The sequence below is a fragment of the Electrona antarctica genome (assembly GCF_951216825.1).
Source record: "Electrona antarctica genome assembly, chromosome: 7".
Taxonomy (NCBI): Eukaryota; Metazoa; Chordata; class Actinopteri; order Myctophiformes; family Myctophidae; genus Electrona; species Electrona antarctica.
Window position 1 is genome coordinate 19,899,116 of NC_136812.1, and position 15,196 is coordinate 19,914,311.

Genomic DNA, 15,196 nt, shown 5'->3' on the forward strand with positions numbered 1-15,196 from the left:
TTCCAATTTTATTCTAAGAATTTGCCGTTTCTCACATTGAAATGACCAAGATTAACTAAATACTATTGTTACTGTACAATTTAAGCTCTTCGGGGGAAATATTAACTGTGATCAATTGATATATAAGTATTTTGTATATTTTGAAACTACAACAATGCTGTACTATCTTGTAGTATGTTGTTACAAATTACATGGGCATTTATTCAGGCCTGTCAAATACGAATTAAAAGTAGTGAAAATATATATTTAAAATGCATGTAAAAGAAATACTGCTTATCTCTGCATAGCAATTGTACTGTATGCAGAGCGGGAGTTCGTAGAGACACTGACACAACCCTGGTAAAGAATCTCCGTACTGTATGTGTGTAAATCCACACAACGGTAACTAGAAGAACTGATGAAGTCTGCTCCATCAAGAGCCACAGTGCACATGGAACAAGAAGCCATGGAGTCCCTGAGAAGTATCCACTCACCCTGACCCTATAGGTCTTAGATTCAGAAAGATAAGGGATTGAGCTGCACTGCTGCCTTAACCTAATCTACTGCGCATTTCAGCACATCACCTCCAGGGCTAGGTTTTTGAGCTTGCGGTATTGAGATTCTTAAAACTCCAATCACTTTTGTTCACAATATATAATGTATACTGTTGACTACTGATACTTGACAGGCAGAATTATGAAGAGTTTACATAAGCAGCTGCCCCTTTAATAAACCATGGTCCTCTCTAAAGCGGATTATGGAGTAGTACAGCACTAGAATGATTATCACAGATCATATTCTTATGGAGTAGTACAGCACTAGAATGATTATCACAGATCATATTCTATATTATGGAGTAGTACAGCACTAGAATGATTATCACAGATCATATTCTTATGGAGTAGTACAGCACTAGAATGATTATCACAGATCATATTCTACAGTAGTACAGCACTAGAATGATTATCACAGATCATATTCTTCTTGTATTTTGTGTTGTTAGGCTTTCTAGTCTTTTTGAATGATAAAATAAAATGGATCAAACTGGTCCCAGAGCAGCACTCCAGTTGTAGATACCCATGCATAGTTTGTCTCCCGTCTTGTGTTTGTTTTATGTATTACTATCTATGTATAACAGAAAAGCCATACTGTATCTTTTCTATAACCTCTTCTTAATATATGTAGTGTTTATGTTTGTTTATGTGTGTTTGCAGTTGCACTCTTTGCTCTAGCTGACCTGACAGGTGTGGTGTTGCTGTGTACTCTCCAAACTTGTTATGTACAAGAACAGTTAGGGGAAAAAGCTTTATTTTTCTATTCTTGACTCAAGTTTGGGAGTCTCCTTTTTGCAAATGTTCTGTGTTCACCCTCTTACTGTATATAATCAGTAAATCATATCTTTGGACCGTATAGAATCTTTTTAAATAGTCGGGGCTACCAAGTCTTGGGTGTCTCGGGAGACAAAGTGGGCAGCGTTGCTTTTTGTGTTTTCTAAGTAGATATTTTTCTGACCATTTTGTTTTTGCTCTGCTGGGTTGAAGCAGTGAAATTAATAAAAGGATTTTCTTCTCCAATTAATCCTCCCAATTTCCCTTGTTTGCTGAAGCATGTGTAGCCTACTACTGTCCACATTGTTCATCATGGAAAATCAATAAAACATTTGCTGCTCAATGCTGCACCCCATTAATCACTTTAAATCAGCCCACATTTAAGCCCACAAATCAGTACATTTGCCCACACGTACCAAGAAAAAAAATATTTAGGACACAATTCTTAAAAATATAACCCACAATAATTTTATTGCCATTTATGTCACAGGACAACAAGATTACAAAATTAGGCAAACTCTGATTGATATTGTAAATCGTTTTGTCCTTGCATAAAGAGAAATCTAATTACTAGATTGCCCATAAAAGGCTGATCAGTTTAGCCTCAGTCGATAGACACGTTGTCATTGATTGATTGTCATTTCAACTGTTGGTTGGATTCTGGTATCTACAGGTGTACAGCTTGTAATCTTCACCATTATGAAAACATTTTTACCAGCTATAACTCAGCTCCTTCGTGTTGTTGTTTTGATTAATGAAAGGCACTTGACATTCACCTAAACTGATAATGTTTGATACTGAAGCTGAGATACAGTATGCACGGCTGCACGTGCAACATTCATTCCTTTAAAATGTAGCGGCAAATAAAATAAAAATAAAACAAAATACAAACTGACAAAAAAGATACAAAGTATACAAAGTTCCCAGGTTAGAAAGATGGTTATGTATCATAAATATTGCCTATGCTGTGGGACGGTGCAGCAACCTTGAATGTTCAGAGTAAAATGGTAATATAGCACCGGAAATACTATGGTGTGAGATGGCCTTGTCAAGTAACCATTGATCCTTTAGGCATTTTAAGACAGTGTCAACTTCTGAGATACTGGGCAATATAATTTGTAACTAATTGTGTTTGCTGTGCTTTATCTTTTCTCTCCCTCTATTCAATCTCATTCACCAGTCAGAGGTTGCCAGTTTTGCCACTAGTGATTTCTTTCAAAGTCACCAGCACTTAAAAGCCTTCAATCTTGGTTCAACAATAAGTATTTGGTTTGGCAGCCTTGATGTGTTTCTCTTTCTTTTTTTCTTTTTCTTTTTTACAAAACATTAAAACAAACAAAAACAAAAATCTACATTTCACTTTAAAATATACAATTAAAATTTCAAGAAGCAAGTTTGATAATATTGGTTTTCAGCATTCAGACAATACAAAAGACAAACACAACAACAAAAATACCTAGTAAAAATGTCACGTTTGCAATCCAGATTCAAGACTGCATTTCCTTTGTACAGCGTAAGAGATGGTAGTATCTAGCACCCTTTCTTCTCTTTAAGAAAAGAAATGTATGACAATTGATAGATGTCGGATGATGACCTGATGAACCTGATTTGTTTTCAGTGAGGTTTGGTGTGCACCTGTGCATGCCCTTATGTTTGTAAAAGAAAATCTCAACACTAGCTTTAGCCTTTAGTACAAGCTTAAAAGATGTTTTCATTAGATTCTTTTGAGGTTGTTACTGAATTCAGTCTTCAGTTGTCTTTATCCATGCTTGGGAGACGGTTCACCCATAAAGTCAGAGTCACTCAGAGAACACATCTCAGGACTGGCTACTACTGGCTGCTTGTATCTGCAAGCATGCTACTGCTGGTTCTGGCTGTCAGGGGTAAAGACATCACTAGGACAATAAAGAACCTCACTTTTCACTCTGTAGAAGCAGCTATCTACACTTCTACAGGATAAATAAAACTCTGACCTGACTGATGTTTTGAGCCTCACTGATAGTTGTTCTTCCTGGGTCGGAATGGATGGATGCTGAGGGGTAACAGTGCCCTCTTTTGTTTGGAGGCAGCATCACAACACGGTTTTCATAATGGATAAACTGAGAAGCACTGAGGTAACCAAAACACGACAGCACGCACACACACACAAACAAACACACACGCACACTATAGTCCCTGTGTGTAGACCATGACAACAGATCAGTTGCATCGATATGGAATACAGCTGGTCCTCTGAGAATCAGTTGCAATGCAGCTAAATAGAACTCTACTGACTGACTGAAGAACCTGAAATGATGTGTAAATGTTGCAGTCCTTCTTGTGAACATTTTTCAAACAGTACAAATACATTAAATGACACACTACAATACTGAGTAGGGCAGAGACACGACAAACCTTGCTCCCTATAGTGTTGTGTTTTCACCTAGATCACAGAGAGGAGAAAGAGTGTTTGGACCAGTCGTGCTAAAGAACCCTTCACTCTATGCCAACCCCTGACGATGGTTTCATCTCAAACCGAACACTTGGCAAACCCATAAGGCTTGAGGAAGTCACCACTTGGCTCAATCCTTTCAAAGCATTCGCATGCCTTTGCAGTTTGGTTAAATTGAAATTTAAGAATCAGATTATGAATGGTCCAAAATCACATGCAACTCGTTGCCAAAAGCTCAGTGAGCTTTTGGCAACGAGTATGGGACTCCTGAGCGCCACATTTAGTGACATGAACGTCAGCTATCAAGCAACTACCTGGGCACAAGTGCGTTTTGAGAATAGGGAGTGTATCTGAGAGGGGCTGTGGTACATACTCTTCCACTGGCTCTCACAGCGGAGAAAGAGTTCTGGGTCGAGCAAAATAGCAGATGGCCACAAGGGAAATTGTAGTCAGGGTAAAAAACAAACAAACATGAAACAACAGACAATAAAATAAACAGTAACAAAGTGGTGGTAGAGTAGGCTGGTGGACTCAGTCTTTCATAGCCCTTGTTTACCCCAGTCGGTGGGGATGGTCCTGGGAGGGAGTTGGGGTGGGGGTTACAGGACAAAAGGTCAGGGTAGAGATCAAAAAGGTGACTTGGGGGTGGGGGTGGGTGGGAGTCAGTCCAGGGCAGGCTTGCGAGCGCACTCAGCTCAGTGCAGGTGGATGTGGAGCTTGATACGCAGGGCGTTTCCTATCTCTCCCAGTAGGTAGTCGTTGTCGTGCTGGTCCTCCAGCTGGCGTAGCCTGCGAGGCCCGAACAGCGGCAGACTGGCGATCTCTAGCCGGTAGGAGCCCGGGGCCGGCGGCCTCTTGCCCAGCCGGAGCACGCTCTTCCCGTCGCGGCGCTCCAGCAGGCGGAAGTGCTCGTCGGCGTTGCCGTGTGTGATGACGTAGCGGACGTGGTGCTCCAGCGGCTGCAGGGCGGGGAGCAGCTCCAGCAGAGGCTCCTTGTTGAGCAGAGAGACCAGCGACATGTTCATGGGGATGGAGGCCTGGGTGTCCACGCTGGCCATGCTCACCTGGGGCTCCTAGAGACAGGAGGAGAGGTCAGTAAAGGAGATATGGAACTATGGGACAGACAGACTATACACAGTAACTCCATCTCCAAACAGATTGACGCTTGACTTTCCATTCAGTAGCATCAACAGATCCAGCACTGTTTAATGTGAAATGTATGAATTAGGTCCTTCAAAGCACTACCCACATTTGAAAGTGGAGCTGCACTTTGCACAAAGATTAAGTAACTCATCTGTAATTGTATTAAAGCAAAGCAAAGCATTTCAAGTGTTTGAATTCTGAAGACATTTCCAGAATGTATTGTATTTAAAGCGAGCTGGCTTGAACACTGAAACTGGAAAGGAAATGACTCCCCTCCCCCACCACCTCCAAAAAGACACATAATAACATATACGTAATAATAACGTAAATAAAATGTAGTACCTCGCTGAGGTCATTGTCACCAGCATGACGTCTGTGTCGTGCGTTCTTTCCTCCTCCGTTGATCTTACATTCGTAGCAGGCCTCGGGAGACAGACTGTCGTCATCTTCACCCTCTGAGCCAAACTGACCTGGGAACCCTGCTCCTGTTATACAGTGACTGGAGAGAGAGAGATAGAGAGAGAGAGGGGGGGGGGAGAGGTCAAAATGTATAAAACATCAATCTGTTTGATCAGTCGGACAACATTATTATAACATTTTATGATAAAACTTTACACCACTACAATAAATAGCTGAGGAAATAGTACATGATTTTCATGTTTGTTGCTGTTTGTTTCTCATGCTGGATACAATTATGTTACGCAGAAAAAAGTACATTTAAAGCTGCGACCCGTCCTTGACATACTGAAAAAAAGCTCCGGATTGCAGTTTTAAAGGAATACTTCACCCAAAAAATGGGTGAAGCCTTGAATCTTTAGAGATTTCTTTTATTTTGTCACATTCCTGAACCAATAATTCAATATGTGCGGTGTCCGCTGAGGTAAGAAACCAATGCAAAATTATATAATGTATAAACTCAAAAACAACTCTCATGATGCTCCAGGTTCAAAGAGAATGTTGTAATGGGTTTGCTCTTGTTAAGATTGGTCTCCTGTTAACTTCAATTAGACAAATATTGGATTATTGGCTCAGGAATGCAACAAAAAACACACAAAGACATCTCTGTGAATTCAAGGCTTCATGGGGTGAGTATTTGATACAAATTAACCAAAGGAGAGTGTACAAATGGAATGGACTTTATTACAGTGCATGTGAGGTTGTGTGTGTTCACTCACCCTTGCCCAGCTCTGTAGTAGCCACCAGGACACCCACACAGGTAGCCTCCATCTGTGTTGGAGCAGCCGTAGCTGCACGGGTTACCGCCCATGGAGCACTCGTTCACGTCCTGGCAGCCACCGGCGCCCTGCTCAAAGTCGAAGCCGGACGGACACACACACTTGTAGCTGCCCAGCGTGTTGTAGCATGAGGCAGAGCCACACATCGACCCACCCTGGCACTCGTTCTCATCTGAGGAGAAACAGCAGGAGGGATGGGGAGGGCCAAGGAGAGGTTACACATACACTGCAGTAGAACAATGATTGGATACGCACGCACGCAAACACAGTACATTACTGTATTACAAATGTTCAGTTATTCTACAACATTAATTTCCCCCCTTATTATTTATTTATTCTTATTTATTATTTATTAATCATTATGTATTATTATAACTATGCTTTTGCCCTTTTCCCCTCTTTTATGCCCATTGTAAAAATGACACAGGGCGAAAGTAATGAAACTTGTACAAGTGACAAGACTGATAACCTCTAAGGTAAAAACCTGCAACGAAGCAAAAATAATGACAGCCATTTGCTACAGTATTGTTGTTGGAAGAGATATACAGTAGTGGCTGGAACTCACCCACACACTGGTTCCACTGGTAGTGTTGGACGTAGCCCTGCGGACAGCCACAGCGGAAGCCTCCCAGCATGTTCTGACAGCCATGCTGACAGCGGTGGTTACTGCCACACTCATCCACGTCTGAGCAAAATTCAAACAGTGACCGTTAACATTAACCATAATCCCATTCGATATGGAGATACACAACCTAAATTACAGCATAGTTTGTAGTAGAAGGGTTCTGCTGAGCATGCCTACTGTTCTTCAAATTCATACACATACTGTATAGAGGGGTATACGTGTGACATCATCATCATACCCGGAATTAATGCGTGACCGCCTATTGGCTACTGAGTGGCAAAAAACTACTTTCTGGCCTTGACAGCCCATAAATCAAAACAGAAAAGTCCTATCTGATTGCATTAAATGGCGTTAAACTCACTTTGCCACTCATTTTATGCATGCGCATACCCTCTATTCACACATGTGCAGTACAAATACAACTTTTTGTCACAAGTCCACTTTGCTGGAGCTAAAAGTGGTTATGCGCCTGGCTCAAAGGCACCTTGGAGAAGCACATTTCCAGCCTAGACTTTCCCAGACGGTCGGGAACCCTCGGGGGATTGTAACTGGTGAACTGTTGCTCAGCCCTGACCCGGTTAGAGAAGCCCTGCTCCTTGATGTGACAGCTGTCCTTTCAGATATCAATAAAGAAAGGTGTGTGACATGGTGGGATCTGCTTACCCTCACACTCCACGCCCGTGGTGTCCAGGGAGAAGCCTTTGGTACATTCACAGTTGAAGCTTCCAGGGGTGTTGACGCAGGACGCCCGGGAGCCACACACACTGCTCTGGGCTGAACACTCATTGTTGTCTATGGGGTGGGAAATTGTTGATTTAAGATTTCAATCAAATTTCAATTGTGCGACTGTATAAGTCACACAATACATTGTGTCACAAAAGATTTACAACATGGCTTCACTTCATATTTATTTTACTCGTGCACTTTTACCGTAAATCCATTTATCTGGAGGAAGCCAAGATACAAATAATTAACATTCTTGTGTTTTGACAGGACATACATTTAGGCCCAAGCTGTTCTATAGAAGTCCCCTGAAAATGTATAGGTTGTACAGTAGGCACCCTACTTCTGTGTTCACAGTCAACTGGTCAATGGGTGACCAAATACAGCTAATTGCTGGATACCAATACAAGCGGCTAACGTGGAATAGTACCTGCGAGGTGTGCAGAACGATTCTGCATCAAACAAACATGTCAATGTCATTAAGACCTTCGTGGGGTCTTAAAGCTTTCCTATTTATATGTCTATACAGCTCTGTTCCTCACCAATACAGGCGGTCTGGTGCTGGGCAAAGCCAGGGGGACACTTGCAGGTGAACCCTCCAATAGTGTTGACACAAAGGAACTGGCAGTTGTGTTGCTTGGTGGAACACTCGTCCAGATCTGTGGAGAAGACATTAGAAGCATTATATATCATAACCACACAGCAGGCATAAAACCACAACCACGTACACTGTAAAGAATAGGATTATCCACGCTTAGTAACTACAGCAGTTGATGTTTATGAAAATTAAACTGTCATAAATTATCCTCTTACAATCTACTAGCCAAATACAGTACAGGGATTTCACAAAACCAAGACCAGAGAATATCTCCACATACTGACGTTATCTTTAACACTGAGTAATTTGCTGCGAGGATAGAGCGTGAGCCAAGCTGATCCACCTACCTTTGCAGGTCTTTCCATCAGGCTGTAGGGTGTAGCCTCTGGGACAGGAGCAGAGGTAGCTGCCCTCTGTGTTCTTACACAGGAAATTGCAGGGCTTGGGAGACTGAGCACACTCATCCATGTCTGGAATGCACAGAAAGAATAAACCATATAAGTGATACAGTGAGCTGTGAGATGTTTCTGGATTAATCTATACTATAATAATAAAATTACAGATGAGGCTTTATGCAAAGTGCAGCTCCAATTTCAATTGTGGATAGTGCTTTGAAAGACCTAATTCATTGCAGGCCTGACGCACATTGGTAGATTCCCTTTCAAAGGAACAGAAAGTAGGCAAAAGCCATAATGTAGAAGTATGTGATGATTAGCCCACACGCCTTGTAGATTGGCTATTTTCGGTGAACAGATTTGGTGTTGGGTGGAAAAAGGTGCAGACCTAGCATAGAGCCCTGGGGTGGTTCAGTCAATGAAGTATATATGGTTAAAGTAGTTAACAGTATAGTGAAATAACATACCAACACAGGAGGTTCCAGTGTAGTCAGTTTTGTATCCCACATCACAATGACAGCGGAAGGATCCAATTGTGTTGATACATTGACCGTTCTTGCAAAGGTCTGGCATCACCTGGCACTCGTTGATATCTGCAAGAACAAAGATGGTCAGAGTCAGAACAGTCAGACTCTCATGATGCCAAAAATATAATTCAAGAGCTTTTAGACTAATTAAGCCCCTTTTACAACAGTGAGTCAGCATGATAAAAAAGAGCTCTTTCTCCACAGTTTAACTCTGCCTTCACGACAATGAATATATTATATATTCTATTAATGAAGTGTATAAAGTCAAAGTCAAAGTCAAAGTCGTACGATTTGTCACACACGTTACCGCAGTGAAATTTGTTCTCCGCATTTGACCCATCTCTTTGAGCGGTGAGCCGCAGCGTGTGCCGCGCTCGGGAATCATTTGATAAAATGTAATTTATCTCTAGCTGAAGTAATGCACCATGGGACTTCCAATCTAACACAACTGTCAATTATACCCCCACTTTATAGCAAAGCAATGCTTACTGTTACATCATTACATTACAGTCTATTATTATTATTTTATCACCCTTACTAGAAATCCCATAGTGATACTATCCTATTATAGCATAAACTAAAATCTCTTATGCTGTTCATTTGAGTACCTTCAAATGCACAGGTACAAACACAATTAACACGTATAATTATTGTACAATATAACTTAACGTCTCTGTTGCGTGGAAACCTCATATGTCTAAAACTTACTTTTCAGGATTCAAATTCAAAAATAACAAAAGTAGCAGCTCTACAATCTCAAAACAGGTAGCTTGGGGCTGCGTTTCGAGCTTGTGGATCTGCTACTTTTGATGGTTTTGTGTGACAGTGTAGTAGGATCAAGTAGGGCGCTAATTTACGAAAAAACACAAAAAGTAAAAAAAAAGAATCTGCCCGACAGCAACGATAACATTATCCTACTGTGATTGATTCTCACCTCTGCCGTCGGTGGTGTACCCAGGTCCTAGCGGGCACATCCTCTTGTACTGCACGGTGCCAGGCAGTGGACAGAGCTCGCACTGTGGCCCCCAGCCACGACCTGTGTTACAGCAGCACTCTGACTTGGTGACGCTGTTTCTGTTGGTGGAGGACTGCTGGCACATGGTCTGCAGAACCTCAACGTAACAGAAGCCCTGACGGTTGTCTGGAGAAGGAGGTGAGGAAGAGAGGAGTAGGTAGAACAAGGTGTTTAGGATTGAGGGTGGAAGAGAAAGAGAGAATAAACAATTAACATAATGTAAATGTCAAGAAGAATCTGCACTGCAGCATTTATGTAACAAAGCAGAAGATTTATTGCACTTGATTTGCTTGTTGGTGACAAATGTGACATTTTGTTAACATTTCAAATGTTTCTGTGTACTGTTATGTTTGTGTTTGAGTGCAGTGTGTGTACCGTACCTATACAGTCAGTTCCAGTAGAGCTGGCTTCGAAGCCATCATTACATTCACAGCGGTAGCTGCCCACTGTGTTGATACATCGCCCGTTCTTACAGATTCCTGGTTTGGCACGGCACTCATTCAGGTCTGCCAGAGCACAGAGAACAGGACGACAGGAGGGACAGGGGAAAGGATGACAAAGTTAGAGGACAGAACAACAGTATTTATTGGCTTGGGCACTGAGGGGACTGATAGAAGATAATGCTATTGGGAACTTTCCAACCTCATCATGAAATCAAGTTACAGTTCTAACGAATATACATAACCTTGTAATATACACAAAATACAGCAAAAAAAGGAAAAGTTGAAAAATTATTCATCTGTTGGCTCATCTGTTAGCCATTAAAACACAAATTAGTATAAAACTAATAATTAATGAATTAGTATGTTTGGTGCCAAATTTGGTGGTGGATCCATGTTTTATTGTTGTATACGTAACAGAACAACAACAGGAAAGCTAGGGCAGAGGGGGGGGCATGCGACAACCTGGTCTCGAACCGGAGACTTTGCAATTATATGGTCAGCTCTCTAGCCATTCCACTATGAAAACATCCAAAATATATAACTGGTATAGTTTGGTCGAATCAAAATCTATCTCCCAGCTACATACAGTACATACAGTATGAGTGTCTAAATGGGGAACCTCTTGGTCTGCATTAAAGGGTTTCACTCACCCATACATCCCTCTCCGTCGGGCCGGCGCTGCATGCCAGGAGGACAGATACACATGAAGGTACCGATCAGGTTCTTACAGGTCATGCCCTTGGATTCACAGTCATCCAGTCCCTCTGAGCACTCATCCTGGTCTGAAGAGAGAGAGAGATAGAGAAAGAGGTGTATAAATAGCAGCAATTAACTAAACTTGAGTTAATTAGACCCTCCAGAAAAATGCATTTATGTGATCGCATAATTTACCGCATAATCAGCCAAATGGCGCAGATTATGCAGGGGTAAAAGAAATTAAGAGGGCTCATAATCGTGCAAACTTCCCACATATTTCGCAACTTCCCGCATATTTCACTGCATAAAATAACATAAAATCCTCCATATTTTGCATATTTCGCATATTTCCCAACTTTTGGTATTTCTCAGCATATTTTGCCTGTAATTTCACCGCATGAAATCACAAAAATGCAAAATCAAGGATTTTAAGCCGCATAATCAAGGATTTTTGACCACGTTTTTCTGGAGGGTCTAGTTACAGTAATGTCACCTCAATGACAATAACTAGACAAATTCCTGTCAAGATTGCTGACTGAGAGAGAAAAATGAGAGAGAAAGAAAGAGAGAGAGGGGGGGGTAGGACAGCCTAATAAAGAGCGAGAGAGACCCATAAGCAGAGAGACATTAACCCATTTAGCACTGAGGCCAATTCTAAAAAAATGTGTTCTAAATCCTAAACGTTTTCTGAAAACCCTATTTCTATGTCAGTGGTGCCTCAACCTTTTTCATGTCAAGGACCGCCAGAATTTTCTGTATTTGGCCGCGGACCCCCATCTGAAAATATGTTGTTCCAGGGACCACCCCAGAAGCAAGAAGATTTGCGCCACATTTTCACAATTTTTCAATAGCTAAAGTATAACATAATGCTTAAAACACCAAAAGGGGTTCCCGTCCAGAATTGGTTAAGCTAAACGTTATTCCTGTGGAGAGACCATCTGGCATCCGCTCACCTCTGCACATACGATGATCGTCTCGCAGCACATAACCGCCAGGACACATACACTCGTAAGAGCCAAAGGTGTTGACACAACGGAACGCACACAGCAGGGGGTTCTGGGAGCACTCGTTGATGTCTACCGAGAGAGAGGGAGTAAGGGAGGGAGAGGACACAGGTTAGATCTGACATAATCGCTTAGTGATGCATAAAAATGAAAATTGCGTATGCGTAAGACCGACCTTCGCATGTCATCATGGACCCGGGTTCGAAGCCCTCATGACAGGAACACTCAAAGCCTCCCACTACATTGGTGCAGGTTCCATTTCCACATGGGTTCCCTATGGAGCACTCATCAGTATCTAGAGGGAGACAGGCACAAGGACATTAATCTATGGTTTTTCCATCTTTCTGAAGCTGTTGATAGCCTGTTAAAAATAATATTTATTAGTTTTGTGATTATTTCATTATTCCATTATGAATTTTATTCCGTAATTTAGACCATAAAATACTGGTAAAATAAAGTACAACATAACGGCAAACCACACACTATTTGAACACCAACAGACTTATAATTGCCCAATTTACCCAACTGTCAAAAAATCTACAATATTTTATATTTTCTTTATTATATAAAGAAAGTTGTAAATTTCAGAAAATCACAAAATATTTTTTCGGGGAAGTGAGATCAATTACTGAAAATGAATAAAATCATGGAGAAAATTTAGTGTAATGTACAGGAGAAGCCAAACATACCAACACAGTTGACTCCAGTGAAGTCCAGGTTGTATCCAAAGGGACACTCGCAGCGGAATGAGCCGTCCGTGTTGATACAGATGCCGTTCTGGCAGACGCCGGGGTTGTCCAGACATTCATTCATATCTACAGACACAGAGAAGGTATAAGAGCCATGAGTGACTGAGTCTAACTCCTCTATCCAGAGATACACATGACCTGCGACATTTACCCATCCACTGGATAATCTGGAAAATATCAGTTTAACAACTGGCAAGAAATGATGGGATGGAGGAAATTCAATTCCTGTTGGTTCTCTTACCTTCACGGGCATCACCTGGTCCCGGCAGGTGTCCATGGCCATAGGGACACAGAGTATCAAAGGCAGCTAGACGGAGACAGACAACATACACAAAGCCACAAGTTAGACCAAGACTCACTCAACAGGACATTCTATCTAGTCTAGAAGGTTTGGCTGTGCTAGTTGGCCATTGTCACTGTCTACACCTATATGTTGTTTATTTGTAGACATTTTGTAGAACATACGGGAGGCATACTATGGTCCGACGGAGCATTGGTTCGACATGCGTCCGCACCTCGGACTAGCGCCTGCTCCCGTGCTTGCGGTTATGGTTAGGTTAGGGGTTAGGGGTATCGGATCAATGAATCGTCGGACCAAACACATGTAACCAGAACATACCTAGCATTTTATGCTAGGTGCGTTAGACAGGTAGCACTGCAATTCTCTGTTCTACTTGTTTAAAAGATGTTTGTGGCACTTAGGCGCAACCGCGTAAATAATTATCTATGGATAAGAGCATATACTAAATGACTAAATTGTATCTGTGTGTGTGTGTGACTGTGAAACACTCACCCTCACTCTCTCGTGGACACAGCTCACAGGGGAGTCCCCAGCCCTCACCAGGCATCTTGCTACAGCAGCACTTAGCTTTCGTGGTGTTGAAGGCTTTGGGAACAGAGCACTTCCCAGCCTCAAACTTAGTAAAGCAGAAGCTCACTCTGGTGTCTGCAAGGGCACAGATAGGGTAACAAAAATTAGGATATGTTGTTTGCGTGACGTTTGAGACACATGAAGGACAATTCTATTATATTTATCATTGGTGTACATTACAAGAAAGTCTATTAAATATATCTAGTTCTGGAAGTCGCATTGCATGCAGCAGCTCAGACTCAGAGACACCATTTCTGCTGCCTACTGTTGACTGTAGTAGACAAACTTAATGGTTTGCACAGTTTTCTCTCACCGAAGCAACGGCGTCTGTTGTCGGAGAGCACAAAGCCGGGTTGGCAGATGCACTCGAAGCTCCCAGGTGTGTTGGTACACGTGCCAAACTGGCAGATGTTAGGCTCCACTTCACACTCGTTGATATCTGTACAGGGAGGGAGGGGTGGAGGTCAGCAGCAAGAAAGAACTGTAATTTACATATGTGAAGTGTGTGTGTGTGTGTGTGTGTGTGTGTGTGTGTGTGTGTGTGTGTGTGTGTGTGTGTGTGTGACCAGATGGCAAGGTTAGTAATGTCTAAGACACCCTGGTGCTAATGCATAGGAGCTGTTTGAATAGGTTCCTATGAGTCTGTAAGGAAGACATGTGTCTTATAGCACTGTGTGGGGGAGGTCTACCTGTACCTACCTATACATTGGTCATTCTGCACCTCGTATCCAGGTGGGCAGATGCAACGGAAGGAACCATCCAGGTTCTGGCAGGTTCCAGGAGAGCAGGTACCGGGCAGACTCACACACTCATTAATATCTGTGAACATCGGAGAATGTGAGAGTGAGACAGAGAAAGAGAGAGATAATGACAAATGTATACTTTGTCTACCAAAGTCCACCGATGAGTACCCGGTCACACCAACAGTAATGCATGCCGTATGAGTCAATGGCTGACTTACCGACACAGTTCTTTCCATCAGGGGTGTTCTCATAGCCGTCATGGCAGAAACACTGGAAGGAGCCCAGGGCGTTGATGCACTGTCCGTTCCTGCACACCTGGCCCTGCAGAGCACTGCACTCGTCTATGTCTGGATGGAGAGAAGCAGCACAACCATAAACAAACAGTCAAAATATACCTAAATGAGATTTTCATCATTTTGTCAAAATGTTGGTTTCTGTGATGACTGGAATCAGAAGCTTTATTGTCACATCACAGTTTTACAGGTAAAGAAGTGGGTGTAGTTTGTTCTTGTGCATACTGTAGTTCCCATCGTGTTTTTTTTTCTCCAAGAAAAACAAAGAATCAAGGCAGGAAAAGAAAGTTTACCACAAAAAGTACAGCTAAAGGTGTTTTCTTCTGTGTCATAGATATTTACAAGCTTTTGCTACAAACTGTACAACCTGTACACCTGTGCCTACTAATGATTCATCT

The 15,196-nt window shown here is 42.1% G+C and overlaps 1 protein-coding gene across 1 annotated transcript in view; it reads right to left on the bottom strand.

Annotated features, from left to right (window-relative positions):
- Positions 1-1,761: 1,761 nt before the first annotated feature.
- fbn2b (fibrillin 2b) overlaps positions 1,762-15,196 on the bottom strand; it is a gene marked incomplete at its 5' end in the record, with an annotated part of 82,107 nt that continues 68,672 nt past the window's right edge. Inside the window, 19 exons of the mRNA XM_079506335.1 lie at positions 1,762-4,811; positions 5,224-5,380; positions 6,057-6,288; positions 6,682-6,801; positions 7,405-7,533; positions 8,007-8,123; positions 8,410-8,532; positions 8,925-9,050; positions 9,919-10,125; positions 10,380-10,505; positions 11,093-11,224; positions 12,092-12,214; positions 12,318-12,437; positions 12,832-12,957; positions 13,133-13,198; positions 13,685-13,837; positions 14,076-14,201; positions 14,462-14,581; positions 14,724-14,852. Coding sequence (XP_079362461.1) covers positions 4,434-4,811; positions 5,224-5,380; positions 6,057-6,288; positions 6,682-6,801; positions 7,405-7,533; positions 8,007-8,123; positions 8,410-8,532; positions 8,925-9,050; positions 9,919-10,125; positions 10,380-10,505; positions 11,093-11,224; positions 12,092-12,214; positions 12,318-12,437; positions 12,832-12,957; positions 13,133-13,198; positions 13,685-13,837; positions 14,076-14,201; positions 14,462-14,581; positions 14,724-14,852 — 2,810 coding nt within the window. The 3' untranslated portion in view covers positions 1,762-4,433. The remainder of the gene's footprint in view (positions 4,812-5,223; positions 5,381-6,056; positions 6,289-6,681; positions 6,802-7,404; positions 7,534-8,006; positions 8,124-8,409; positions 8,533-8,924; positions 9,051-9,918; positions 10,126-10,379; positions 10,506-11,092; positions 11,225-12,091; positions 12,215-12,317; positions 12,438-12,831; positions 12,958-13,132; positions 13,199-13,684; positions 13,838-14,075; positions 14,202-14,461; positions 14,582-14,723; positions 14,853-15,196) is intronic.